At 48.8% G+C, this 13,238-nt stretch overlaps 1 protein-coding gene across 1 annotated transcript; it reads left to right on the plus strand.

Moving 5' to 3' along the window:
- The first annotated feature begins 1,063 nt into the window (after positions 1-1,063).
- On the plus strand, positions 1,064-8,632 carry GPR153 (G protein-coupled receptor 153). Its single transcript, XM_081341293.1, has 6 exons — positions 1,064-1,303; positions 2,042-5,163; positions 5,880-6,309; positions 6,828-7,017; positions 7,235-7,419; positions 7,638-8,632. The coding sequence occupies exons 2-6, from the start codon at positions 4,808-4,810 to the stop codon at positions 8,439-8,441; spliced, it is 1,965 nt and encodes a 654-aa protein (XP_081197419.1). The 5' UTR covers positions 1,064-1,303; positions 2,042-4,807; the 3' UTR covers positions 8,442-8,632.
- Positions 8,633-13,238: the final 4,606 nt, after the last annotated feature.

The raw sequence follows: 13,238 nt of genomic DNA on the forward strand, positions 1-13,238 counted from the left end.
TCCCCTCCCCCGGAGCAGGGAGGGAAGGGCGGAGCCGAGCCTCCCTCGGGCGGGCGGAGGGTCTCCCGGGCGCCTCCCCCAGGGCCCCCCGTCCTGCGGGGGAGGGCAGCCGAGCCGCAAGCATGCGCCGGCCCGCCCCGCAGCCGCCCAGCCCCGGCCAGGCCAGCGGGAGCGCAGGCGGCGGCGCCGGAGCCGGCGGGGCGCCGGAGGGAGCCGGCTCACCTTCGCGCAGGTGAGTGCCCGCGGGCGCCTCCGCGGAGATCCTTCCCTCCCTCCCGCCGGGGATCCCCCCGCGTCATCTCCCCGCCAGGCGCCCCCGAGGGTTGCAAAGGAAGCGCTTCCTCCAGGCTCCCTGGCGGGCCCCGCTCAAGTTTGCCCCCCCCGCCACCCCCCCAAAGGCACTCGGCCGCCGCCCCGTCCCCTCTCCTGCAAGGGGGGGGCGAGGCTGGTGCCCTCCCCCGGGACTTGCCCTGATTTCGTGACTGCAACCGAGAGAGGGGCGCGGAGGGGTCAAATTCCGCTGCGGATTCTCTTACATAAAGCTTTGGATCGGGGCTGGGGGGGGGTCGCCTCCGCTCCACGGAAGGGGGTGTGGACGAGGCGGCCCCCTCCCCTGCAGAAGGGGGGCATCCCGCCCCCTTTGAAGTCCCTCTCCCCGCCCCTACGCATCTCCGCCGGATCGCTTTGGGAGTGTCTGCCCCAATGGGGGCCGCTTGCATTTGGGGGGACACGGCGGGGGGGCGGGCGAGGGATGCTGGGGGGGGAGGTGGCGTATGGGATCCGGAGTAGCGCTTCGGGTGTGGGGGCATTGCAACAGCTGGTGGTTTAATCCAGGCAAGTGGGCGGGGGCCATTTAGCAAAGTGCTTTGGAAAATGCCAGCCTAATTTAATCTGATTCTCTGAAAGGACTCGGTGCGAGGTTTGGGGGACCCCCTAGGAGTCCCTGAGACCCTTTCAGGGGGTCCCCCCATCTCAAACCAACCCAGCTTTTAACATTTCTCCCTTTTAACGTCCAATGCCCTCAATATGGATAAAGAGACACCACCACCCCCCCCCCCGCATCCCACTAACCGAACCTGGATTATTTTGGAGGCTCGGAGACCCCAATTTTTCCCTCCCACCATCCCTGTTTTAGCTGCGTCGGAGGCTGGGCACTTCCTGCACTGTGGTCACAGGATCAAAATTCGGACACTTGGCAACTGACTCCTATTTATGACGGTCACAGCGCCCCGGGGGGGGTGATGTCGCGTGATCCCCTTTTGTGACCTTCCAATAAGCAAAGCCAAGAGGGAAGCCAGATTCGGTAAGAAAGGTCGTTAAACGGGGCAAAACTGAACAACTATCTGGTTTAAGCAACAGCATTTTGGGGCTCAGTGGTCGTAAGTCGAGGACCACCTGTATCCCTCATCTTTCCTAGCCATCCATCGCCCTCAGAGTTTTGGGGGCTCAATCCCGTCTTCTCCCAGGTTGTTTGAACTGCAGCACCCTAAATTTGCAGCCAGGCTCCAGGAGAGGCTGGCCTAGATAAAGAGAAATTGTGCAAAAATTAAAAATGGCTTTATTCACACTTTTTTTGCTGCGCCGAGTCTTAAAGAAACCGACCGTCTTCCCGTCGCAAATATTTGCGACACGCTTCCAAGCTTGGAGTTGCGATCGAAGTGTGAATTCCACAGTGTGTTGTGTTTTTTCATGGGCCGGTCCTCACAACGGGCTGGTGTGGGCTGAAATGAGTCCTTTGTGACTCAGCGTGTGTGTTCAGTGAAGATTATGTCACGGCGCGGTTTATTCTGGATGTATTCAGCGTTTATAGCCCAGTGCGGGAATTCGAAGCAGATTCCCAGAGGTCATCTAGTCCAACCCCTGCCGTGAGCTTTTGTGTGGTTTAAGCAGGACTTGGAGGCGAGTGTGTTGTGTGAACCCCCTTGGCAACGAGAGAGGGCCCATGGCAGCACAGCTTTGCAGGGCTTGTGCGATGAACCGAAGCAGTTCTTTTATTAAAAAGGAGACTAGTCCTCAAGCATTCTTTTTTTTCCAAACACAGGTATTTTAAGAGCCGCTTTTGTGACCTTCTGACCATCAAAGTCAATGGGGGGAAGCCGGATTCCGTGATTCACTTAACGTGTGACAAGAAAGGTCGTAAAATGGGGCAAAACAACTGCCTTGCTTAGCAACGCAAATTCCAGCCTCAATTGTGATCATAAGTCGAGGACTCTCTGTATTGTCGTACTTATAGTAAAAAACGCAGTCCTTTTTTTTAAAAGTTATTTATTTTCCCAGCTGGCAATGGGCAGCTCTTCCTCCAGCGTAACCCGCCCACATCGGAGCAATTTCATTCCCGCTGTTTTTACCCAGCTGGGCTAATAAACCATGAGGAAGACCTTCACCCGTGGCTTAAAATGGCTGTGCGGACCGAAAAAACAGAGCTTGCTTAGTTGTCGCTCCCAATTAAATCTTAAACCGACTTCCGTTGTATTTTTTTGGCACTTTTTCTCCCCACGCTGGTGAAGCTGCCGGCTTTTGAGGCTGATGCTCTACAAGGCTGCCATCCGAGAGAGAGAGAGAGAGAGAGAGAGAGAGAGAGAGAGAGAGAGAGAGAGAGAGAGAGAGAGAGAGAGAGAGAGAGAGAGAGAGAGAGAGAGAGAGAGAGAGAGAGAGAGAGAAGGGGGTAGAAATAGAGAGATGGAGAGAGAGGATAAGACAGATGAGAGAGAGGAAAGATAGGGATAGAGAGAGATGAAGAGAGGATAAATATAGACAGACAAATAGACTAGACAGAGAGATGATAGATGGAATAGAGAGAGAGATACAACGAGAGAGAGAAGTGATAGATATGGAGAGAAAGAGGAGAAAGACAGATGATAGGGATAAGAGATGATAGATGAATAGAGAGATGGAGAGCAAGAGGAAAGATAAAAAGAGATGAGAGAGAGAGATTTAGGGAGAGGATTTGAACTGGGGGCTGGCTGCTTCCTTATAGGCCATTATTCCCAAACCAGGGATTACATCCTGGCACAGACCCCATACCAGTAAATGCAGCACAGCGCATAATGCTATTAATTATACAAAACGCAAATTAAAATTTAATCCAAATGGAAGTTAAACGTACTGCTGCTTTTATCTATTTGGAAATAAATCCTCGGACAGGGTCGCCTGGCTTTTAATTTATGGTGGGTTTTCAGCAGGTCAACCCAACAAAGTAATTATGGCTTGTTCAGGAAACTGGGATTAAAAACAAAGGCCAGGATGTGCTAATGCTCTGGTTTGTTCTAGTTTAGTGTTTTTGTTTTTTGTTTAAAGAGCCACGGTTAAGGCCGAAACTGATATTTGTTTAAGGATTGAAAGCTGATTAAAAAGGAAAAAAAAATAAAATAAAATGAAAGATGCTGATGAGAACAAATTGGAAGGCTGAGATGTTTTTCCTTGTCTTTGCTTTCCAAATTGACTTTTCAAAAATGTCATTATTTTTCCCCACCAGCAAATCACTTTTTTCAGGGCTGTGTTAAACGAATGGTTGTAAACCTAGGATTGTATTGCATTCCCTAAGATTGTTCTTAAAATTCTCGTCACTGAAAAAAAACGGGCCCGGAACCAGTCCTCGTGCTTATGACGTAGCGTCACGGCAGTCACAGACAGCATCAAAATTAGGACGCTTGGCAACTGGTGCGAATTTACGACGGTTGCAGCGTCCCAGGGTCACGTAATCGCCATTGGCGACCATCCCACAGGGGTGGGGTGACAAGCCAAGGAGGGGAACGACTGTGTCATTTCCTTTAACGACCATATTGATTCACTTTACAACCCCAGGAGAAAAGTTTGAAAAATCAGCAGTGAATCATTTAATGGCCGCATTGCTTACTTCCCCCCCCCCGCTATGGTCGTAAATTGAGGACTATCTGCATGAAAAACGGGGGGGGGGGACATTTTAAAAAGCCTAAGAAGGTTTTCTTCTGCCAAATGAAGAGAAAGAAATGGGATATTTGAGGAGGACAACAGCTTCTATTTCTGGCAGTTTCTCTCTGCAAATTCCTTGGAGAATTTGCTTTGTTGTTTTGGTTCAAGCTACAGCCTAACCCAGCCAATCAAGGAATATTCCAGGCTGATTTTTTTTACCCCTGTTTTTGGGAAATGCACAGCTTTTATTTTAAAAAAAAGGAAAGAACAATATTTTCATTTAGCCTCAGCTAGAGCTGCTGGAAACGTGGCAGATTCAACATTAAATCGGGCAGGCAAGAAATATTTCTTCTGAGGTTGGACGAGATTTCTTTTTTTTCCCCAGCGATGAAGGCAAGGCAAAAATGCAGAAACAACAAATTCTTAATGAATAGGAATTTAATAAATAAAAAATAAAATGAGCTGGGTGTTTGGAAAGGGTGAGCAAAAAGGTGGATTTGCAGCTTGAAGCTCACAACATGCAAGCAGGGAGCAGGGACAAGGAAAACTCAAAGCTTCTTGGATTGTCCAGGTTTTTAACAAATTTAGTGAATAGAATAGAATAGAATATAGGAATAGAGAACAGAACAGAATGGAACGGAATAGAATAATAAAATAAAATAAAACAAATTGCAATAAATATAAAATTAAATTAAAAATTAAATTAAATTTAACTGCTCTTCTCTTCCAGAAATATGGACCACCACACGATGCCTGTCAACTCTGGCTTGTCAGTGCGCAGGTGGGGGGCGCCCCCTCCTCGGACCCACCCCTGATGGCGTGGCCTCTCCGGTAGGATGCCTCCCCTGCCCATCTTCTTCCTTGTTCGCCATCCTCGCCTGGCCTCCCCGGCTGGGCGCCCACCTCACCCTCCATCATGAGCCACGAACGCAGCCTGCACAACCATGCGGTGGCCTGGCTGGTGTGCTCTGGCCTGGCGGTGCTGGCCAACTCCTGGGGCATCCTGAGCGTCGGCGCCAAGCAGAAGAAGTGGAAGCCGCTGGAGTTCCTGCTCTGCACCCTGGCGGGCACCCACATCCTGAACATCGCCATCCCCATCACCATGTACTCGGTCATCCAGCTGCGCCAGCAGCACTCGGACTACGAGTGGAACGAGGGACTCTGCAAAGTCTTTGTCTCCACCTTCTACACCTTGACGCTGGCCACCTGCTTCTCTGTCACCTCACTCTCCTACCACCGGATGTGGATGGTACGCTGGCCCGTGAACTACAGGTAGGATCCCGGGGTGGGGGGCAGGCAGGGCCGTATGGGGGGGACGTCAGGGGAGAGAGGCTGAATGAGTAGGGCCCTGTGAGGTCCTGAGCTAAGGAATTAAGTCGATAAATCTCTCTGATGGTTCCATCTGGCCTTCAGTCCATCATCTGTCCATCCATTGGTCCATGATCTGTATGTTCACTCATGCACCCGTTCATCTGTCCATTGTTCCATCCATTTATCCATCCGTCCGTTCATCTATTCCTCCATCCATCTGTCCCTCTATTCATTTTGTTCATCTATCTGTCCATCCATCCAGAATACAGAATAAGAGTTAGACTTTGTAAGTCTCCTGGTCTGACCCCCTGCTCAAGGCAGGAGACCCTACTATACTATTCCTGACAAGGGATTGTCCGGTCTCTTCTTGAAAACTTTTCTCCTTATTTCTAGGCTGAATTTCTCCTTGATCTGTTATTCCTTGTCTGGCCTTCAGGTGCTTTGGGAAATAGGCTGACCCCCTCCTCTTCTTTGGGGCAGCCCCTCAAATATCGGAAAATGGCTATCATGTCCCCCCTGGTCCTTCCCTTCGCTAGACTAGCCACGCCCAGTTCATTCGTTTGTCCCTCCCTCCGTCCATCTGTCAATACATCTGCTCGTCCATCTGAGCTTGGAGATTCCGGTTTGAGTGACAAGGATAATTTTTTTTGGGGGGGGGGTCTTTTCCGTTGCTGCAGATTAAGCAATACCAAGAAGCAGGCGGTCCACACGGTGATGGGTATCTGGATGGTCTCCTTCATCCTCTCCACGCTGCCCGCCGTGGGCTGGCACGACACCACCGAGAGGTTCTACGCCAGCGACTGCCGCTTCATTGTCACGGAGATCGGCCTGGGCTTCGGGGTCTGCTTCCTGCTGCTCATCAGCGGCAGCGTGGCGATGGGGGTGGTCTGCGTGGCCATTGCCCTCTTCCAGACTTTCTCCCTCCAAGCGGGCAAGAACCTGGACAAGAACAAGTTCAACGTGCCCACCATCGTGGTGGAGGATGCCCAGGGCAAGCGCCGCTCCTCCATCGACGGATCAGAGCCCGTCAAGACCTCCTTGCAGATCACCTACTTGATCGCCGGCATTGTGTTCCTCTACGATTTCCTGATGGGATTCCCTGTCTTGGTAAAACGGGCGGCAGAAGCAGGAGGGGGGTGGATGCTGACAGCAGTCTAACGTGGGGTGGGGGTGGGGGGGTATTTGTGCCCCAAGCAGAGAGATTGCAGGAAAACACTGGCAAGACACAGATGATAGAGATGGAGAGAGATGGACCGATGATAGATAGGTAGGTAGGTAGGTAGGTAGGTAGGTAGGTAGGTAGGTAGGTAGATAACTTATAGCTTCCTTATTGATTAGAATTGATTCAAATGCAGTTGATTGAGGAATCCAAGCCTGCTGGATGTCCTTGGGCCGGTTACTCTCTCAGCCCAGCCCACCTGGCAGGCTGTTGTTGTGTGTAGAAGAGGAGTACTAGTTATATTTACCACCTTGAAGTGTTTATAGAAATAATGGAAGGAAGGAAATAGAAGGGGAAGGGAAGGAGGGAGAAAGGAAATAAGAATTGATCATTTACACACAATTTCAGCCTGTCTTATTTATTAGAATTGATTTGCTTCCCATGGTGCCGCTTCTCTCCTTTCCAGGTGGTGAGTTTTGCCAGCCTGAAGTCGGATGTGGCCTACGACTGGATGGTGCTTTGCGTCGTCTGGTGCTCCGTGGCCCAGTCCCTTCTCCTCCCACTGTTCCTGTGGGCCTGCGACCGCTACCGGGCCGATGTCCGCTCGGTCTGGGAGAAGTGTGTGGCCATCATGTCCAACGATGACAGTGGGGAAGGTGAGCATGCTGGATGTGGTGGTGTACCTCGAGTCCAGGTGGCGTACCTCAGATACGCCTCCGTATGGCTGCATAATGGGTGGGGAAAAAGAGATGGCGGAAGAATTCTACTTTCAGACTTGCAAAGTTCTTGTAGTGAGAACCGGGAAGATATGGCAAAGACTCACTGAATCTCCCGTTTATATCTCCTGTCCTCCCTGTCTACCTGGGACCAAAGAGACGAGTTTGGAGCGGCCGATTCCCACAGATGCAATGTGCTCACAACTCTACCCGGACAGCATCTCCAGGGACGTCCTCACAGTGGACCAGATCGCCAACTACGATCTGTCAGCGCTGGAGAGGGGGATTCCACAGGTCTACGCCACGAAGCCTGTCCCGGAGGACAAAATGCAGTATCTCCAGGTGAGCAGGTTTGGTTGGGCTTGACAAGGGTAAGAGGACGCCGCCAAGGTTTGACTTTCTCATTTCTGTTGTGTGTTTTTAGCCATTAGGTCCTTCTTCCCTGTTTTTTTTTCCTAGTTTGTATTTTTTTTCCCAATTTCCACAAAGCTTCCATAAAAGCTTTTTAAATTTTACAAAGGTTAAATGGAGCGATCTTCCCGTCCTCTGCTGCTCTGCAGGTTCCTCCGACTCGGCGTTTCTCGCACGACGAAATTGAGATTTGGACCACCAGCCAGATTTCGGCCTACTTTCAGCACTGGGTGGCGGGGGAGGACATCACTGCGGAACTGGCGAGCCTGCTCCTCCCTCAGCCTCGATACAACCGGCGGAGGAGCAGCGTCCTTTCCTACCAAGAAGAACGGCGCCCGCACCGAAAGCGCAGGAAGTCCGCGGAGAGCACGTTATCCCTCAAGCCGTTCTCATGCGAAGACGTCCACCGGGCAGGAGGGTACAAGTGCTTTAGCAAAGAGAACGTGATGGATTTCATGGATGGCCCCAGCCCCCTTACTACCCCAAGGAGACCACCGGTGCGCTCGGCCTCTGTCTCTCTCTTGCCAGATGCCTTCCCGCGCTGTTCGACCGCTGCGGTTCTCCGAGACTTCCCCTTGACCACTTTCGAACGAGAACCCCAAGTTCTGCGAAGCATCTCAGTCCAGGGACGAGGAAGTTCCCTGTTGGTGCCAGTCCCTCTCCCAGCCCAGCAGGACGCTCAGATCCTCTTTCCCAAAGGGAGCTTGGACCTCCCTTGCCACGAACAGATTCACGTGGAATTTTGCGAGAGTCCCGGCACGGAGGGTTGTCCGATGGTCAGGAGTTGCTCCAAGACGGAATGTTTCCGGACAGGTCTGAGTCCTTCCTGGAGAGGCCAAGACGATCTTCGGAAAAACGGAAGCAAAGGGAGCACAAGCAGTTTCTTGAGTTCACCTTCGGCCTCCTCCGGATACGTCACATTCCACTCGGATTCAATCAGCTCAGCCTCATAAACACCGGATTAGCAGGAATCATTTCGTACGAGGATCTTCCAGAGGGTCTAGGACAATTCGCCACAACCATCTCACCACGGGGCGACCAGTTGTGGCCAAGTTGTTGCAGGACAACTCGCTGTGGCCAACTCACCGCAGGACAATTCAAGGGTGTATTAATCATTTCGTTCAATTACTTTTATTATCGGTGACTACGTTTCCGTCTACATTATTCTAACCATTTTACTTCTGGATTGACTTTCTTTATTATTATTGGCCACGGTTCCTTCGAAGTTAACTTTTATATTTGTTGAATTGTCCCGTGGCGAGTTGGCCAGGGTGAGTTGTCCCATGCAGCTTCCAGATTTGTCTCTCGCGCGACAGGATTCCCTCCTGGTTGCGGTCTGGATTTGGTAACAGGAACTGGACAAAGCACCAAAGAACCATTATCTCGTCTCTCGTCCTGGTCATAAAAAGCAGGTGGGAGACGTTGAGCAGGACGCTTCCGAGAGCAGCCTTGTAAGAAAAGCACTTCAAATCCAGACGGGTTATATCTCAGCTCGGGGTACGTTCTCCTCTCTTCCTTTTTTACTTCAAGAACCCACACAGCTAGTCTGACCTTTTGGTGTGGTTCGTTTTTCTAATCATCTCACATCCTCTCAAAGAACTTTTTAGGTAGCTATTCGTTGTGCATGTCTTTGGACACCGACCCTTCTGTCTCGGAGCCCGCACAGCCTTCGGAGGGAGCTGTTGCCAAAAAGGGAGAGCCGATGTTCCCTTTAAAGAACACGCCCCAAATTTCCCAGTCCTTGTTCTACATTCCAAGAGATTCCCACTTTCAAGCAGTGAGGTGGTGGGTGAGACCCGCGTGTAGTCCGTCATTCCAGAATTGCATCGCATGTGGTCTGTTATTCCAGAATAGCCTCATGTGCACGTGGTCCGTTATTCCAGAATATTGTTGCTTGTATGTCATCCATTATTCCGGAATAGCGTCGCATGCGTGTGATCCGTTATTCCAGACTAGCGGTGCATGCATTTGGTCTCATATTGTGGAATTGTGTAGCATATGTCTGTTATTCCGGAATAGTGTCACACACATGTGGTCCATTATTCTGGAATAATGTTGCATGCATGTGGTCTGTTATTCCAGAATAGTGTCGCATGCATGTGGTCTATTATTCTGAAATAGCGTTGATGTAGGGAGTGAGACAAAGTGTGATTGTTTGCAAACAAGACTAAGGGTTCCTCTCCTATCATAAGACAACGGGAGAGAAGTTTGATCCAGGAAACATCCCTTTGGGTTCGTTCCCCCTAAGCAGCAAATCTCAGCCTCCTACCTTCTGTTCAGTGCCAAACCTCGCCCCACATCCTGCGCAGAGCCACAGCCCCATAACCTCCTGAGGCTGCTCTACAAGATGCAGAAATGGGCGAGGAGGAGAAAGGTTGTGCTAAAAATGGCAGCTTTCCCTTTGCAGCAATACAAGAAACAGTGCAGACCCTGCAAGAGGGGTTACCCTGACCCATAACCAGTGGGGTTGCTGCCCTGTAATGAGGTGTGTGTGGGAAGAATGCATGGATCACAGCTGATCCAGCTTTGGGGGGAACTTTTTAGGGGGCTGTTAAGGCTCCTTGCCAATAGGGGGACACAAAATCCACTTTTCCTCCTGTGTCGCGGCAGTGTTCTTCCCGGTCTTGCGCCCGCCCTGCCCCTTTCTTCTCAAGGGTTCCCGCACTGGGGCATGCAGAAAACCCCACCCCCACCCCAGATGTTTCACATCTGGTCAGTTCAGCGCAGGCCAAGGGATGGACTTTTCTGTCCAAATCCAGGTAGGTATTTGCATGTTTTTTGATTGAAAATAAACGGGATGGGGAGAAAATTAGCGCCTGGAGAGAAAGGGAGCAACAGTTGCCAACATTGTACGAGACCTATGCCTTTTAATTTCATTTTTATGCTGTCCTGAATTAAGGGGCCACCTGCCCCCAAATGTCCATTTTTGGTCCGAAGAAAAATTATCCTAAGGATGAAAGTGATTCACTTAGCCATGGTGACAAGAAGGGTTGTAAAATGTAGCAAAACTCAGTAAGTCTTTCAGCCACAGAAATTTTAGACTCAAATTGTGGTCATAAGTATACCTGCATAGTATACTATCTAGTATATTATACAGACAGTAAATTCATTTTGTATGCTTTGGTAGAAGAAACAAAAGACAGGGTGGCGGGTTCAAATGAAGAAATCATGGGCAGTGGGGGGAAAAAAACAAGGAATGCCTTGAAGATGCATGATAAAAGGGCCCATCTACCAAAGCAGGGACATCACAGTCCATGTGTTGCTATTCTACACCAGTATTTTTCTATCTCGGCCGCTTTAAGACAAATGGACTACAACTTCCAGAATTTCACACCACTTACAATTCTGGGAATTGAAGTTTGCACATCTTAGAATTCTGGGAATTGAAGTGTGCACCGCTTAGAATTATGGAAGTTGAAGTCCGCATCGCTTAGAATTATGGGAGTCGAAGTCTGCACCGCTTAGAATTCTGGGGGTTGAAGTCTGCACCGCTTAGAATTATGGGAGTCGAAGTCCACCCATCTTAAAGAGGCCGAGATTGAAAAACAGTGCTCTAATTCTTCATTCCCCATTTCAACTGCATATTCTTTTGCATATTCTTTTGCACACTCGGAAAAAGGGGGTGCAGTGACCCCGTGTGCCCCTCTTACTTCCTCTCTCTCTGGTTGGGAGCACACAACTTTTCTGGAAATTTAACCGTGCAATTCACAACAAGTGCCCTCGTCAACTCTTCAGGGACATTTTGCTATTTTGGACAAGAAGCAATCCAATTTTAAAAACAAATTGTGCTGAGGTTGAGGTGCCCTTGGGAAGACCCCAAAAAGCCAGTTTACACATGGTAAAACCAAAACAATATTTTTTTGGTTCCTGGGCTCGGACACCCCAAAAGCAAGCTGAGTTTCCCAATGGGATTCTACGAAGCAATCGGCGAATGCAGACAGTGGGAATTTACAAAACAAAAAATGTAAATGACGGCAATAAGAATTTTTTTTTCTATTCCAAAAACACATTTTTACCTTAAAGTGGGTATCCCGTCCGTCCCAAATTTAGAGAAATTGTGCTGTTGTTCTTGGCTTTAAAAACAAAAGAAAACAAGAAGTTAAAAATTAATTTTTCAAAACTTTCATGGCAGCTGCCCTCCACACCGATGGCTTCCATGCCCTCCATCTCAAATCTCACACCCCCCTGCAAAAAAAATAATATCGTGCCTTTTTAAAAGGGTTTCCCAGAGGTCATCCAACCAGCCAGAGGTTTTGGACTTCTTTTACAGAGGAGGAGGGTGGGATATTGGGGGGGGCTGTTGAACCCTTTGTTGTACTGTATCTTTTTAACTCTTTTTGGGGACATAAGGCAATATGTTTATTTTTTCCAAATGCCATAGCTGAGAAACGGGATTTGTGACATTTCTGAACTTTTGGAAGTATTTTAATTTTTTTTCTGCGACCTCCAACTTTTAGGGTGATACTTTGTACCCCGTTTTTCCTGTCTGATATCTAAGTGGGTGTTTGCTCCATCTTCGATATAACCCCGTTCTCCCTAAACAGTTTTTCTGGGGGTGCAATATACCATGTATATATATATATTTCTAGAACACGTCCCTGCGGATTTTGTCTTCAACCAGAACAAGTTTTCTTCACAGCGGTTTTTTGTTCCCAAACTGTTTGTAGCCTGCTCTCTTTCTCTCTTTTTTAAGTTTTTGGACCTCTTGAGAATTTCTTCCTGTAAAAAGTTAAATTAAAAATTAAAAAGAAAAGCCTCTGTCACTCGTTTTCTTGGGGGTAATTTTAATTCAAACTTTTCATTGAGTGCAGACTTTGTTAACTTTGGTGACTGTAAAATATGTGGATTTCAAGTCCCAGTATTCCCTGATGATCATACATGCCTTTTGATGTCTATCCCTATTGTACGCCTGCAATCTCTCTGCTCTAGGGAGTGGGAAAATAAACATATGCCTAGCTGGGGGATTCTGGGAGTTGAAATCCACCCATCTTAAAGATGCCAAGGTTGAAAGACACAGCTCTAAATGTTGACTGTCACCCTGAAGGAAGGCAAGCAACTAGGCAGAGACACATCTGACAATTTTGGGGGTCGCAGTGCCATATAGTGGTCACAGCAGTGCAGAGCTCCAACTCAAGGGTAGTTTGTACACCCATCGCCAATTTATAAAATAAAATTAGCTTGGAAATATTTTTTCTTTTTCTTTGGACACCTTCATAGCCCTGAATCCCCCCCCAAAAAAATACCTCTGCTTCTCAGCGCAATCTACCTGATTGTTCATCACACATGAAAACTGATCTACTTCTGCTCAGGCTTGATATTAAAATGTTACGGTTTCTTGAGGACAAATTGGATTGCAGATCTATTGGGGGGGTCTATTCAACGATGGTTTGTGCAGAAACAAGCCAAGATCTAGATGGCTTGCTCTAAGAAACACCCTGGGATATAAGGCTAAGATAAGCAAGCCCGCTTATCCATGGTGGTTTGGTTCACCCACACAACTATTCTCGGATTGTGCAGTAATTAAACCTGGTTAATTTGAACTTTGGATACTTTTCTTCCCTACCAGATGGAGGATATGACCCAAATGGGTTTCTTGTCCAAACTCAAAGCCAAACCCTGCTAGGATCCCAGATTTGCAAGGGCCCTCAAAGATCATCCAGTCCACCCCCCTTTACAACCCTCATACATAACCACAGTAGAACTTAGCCACAGAAATTTTGGTCGTAAATCGAGGACTACATGTTGCTTTC

Source organism: Vipera berus (assembly GCF_964194415.1).
Source record: "Vipera berus genome assembly, chromosome: 17".
Taxonomy (NCBI): Eukaryota; Metazoa; Chordata; class Lepidosauria; order Squamata; family Viperidae; genus Vipera; species Vipera berus.

Coding starts and splice junctions, on each gene's coding strand:
- GPR153 (XM_081341293.1), top strand. CDS start 4,808: ATGAGCCACGAACGCAGCCTGCACAACCATGCGGTGGCCTGGCTGGTG. Junction 6,310..6,827: donor TGATGGGATTCCCTGTCTTG/GTAAAACGGGCG, acceptor TCTCCTTTCCAG/GTGGTGAGTTTTGCCAGCCT. Junction 7,420..7,637: donor ACAAAATGCAGTATCTCCAG/GTGAGCAGGTTT, acceptor GCTGCTCTGCAG/GTTCCTCCGACTCGGCGTTT.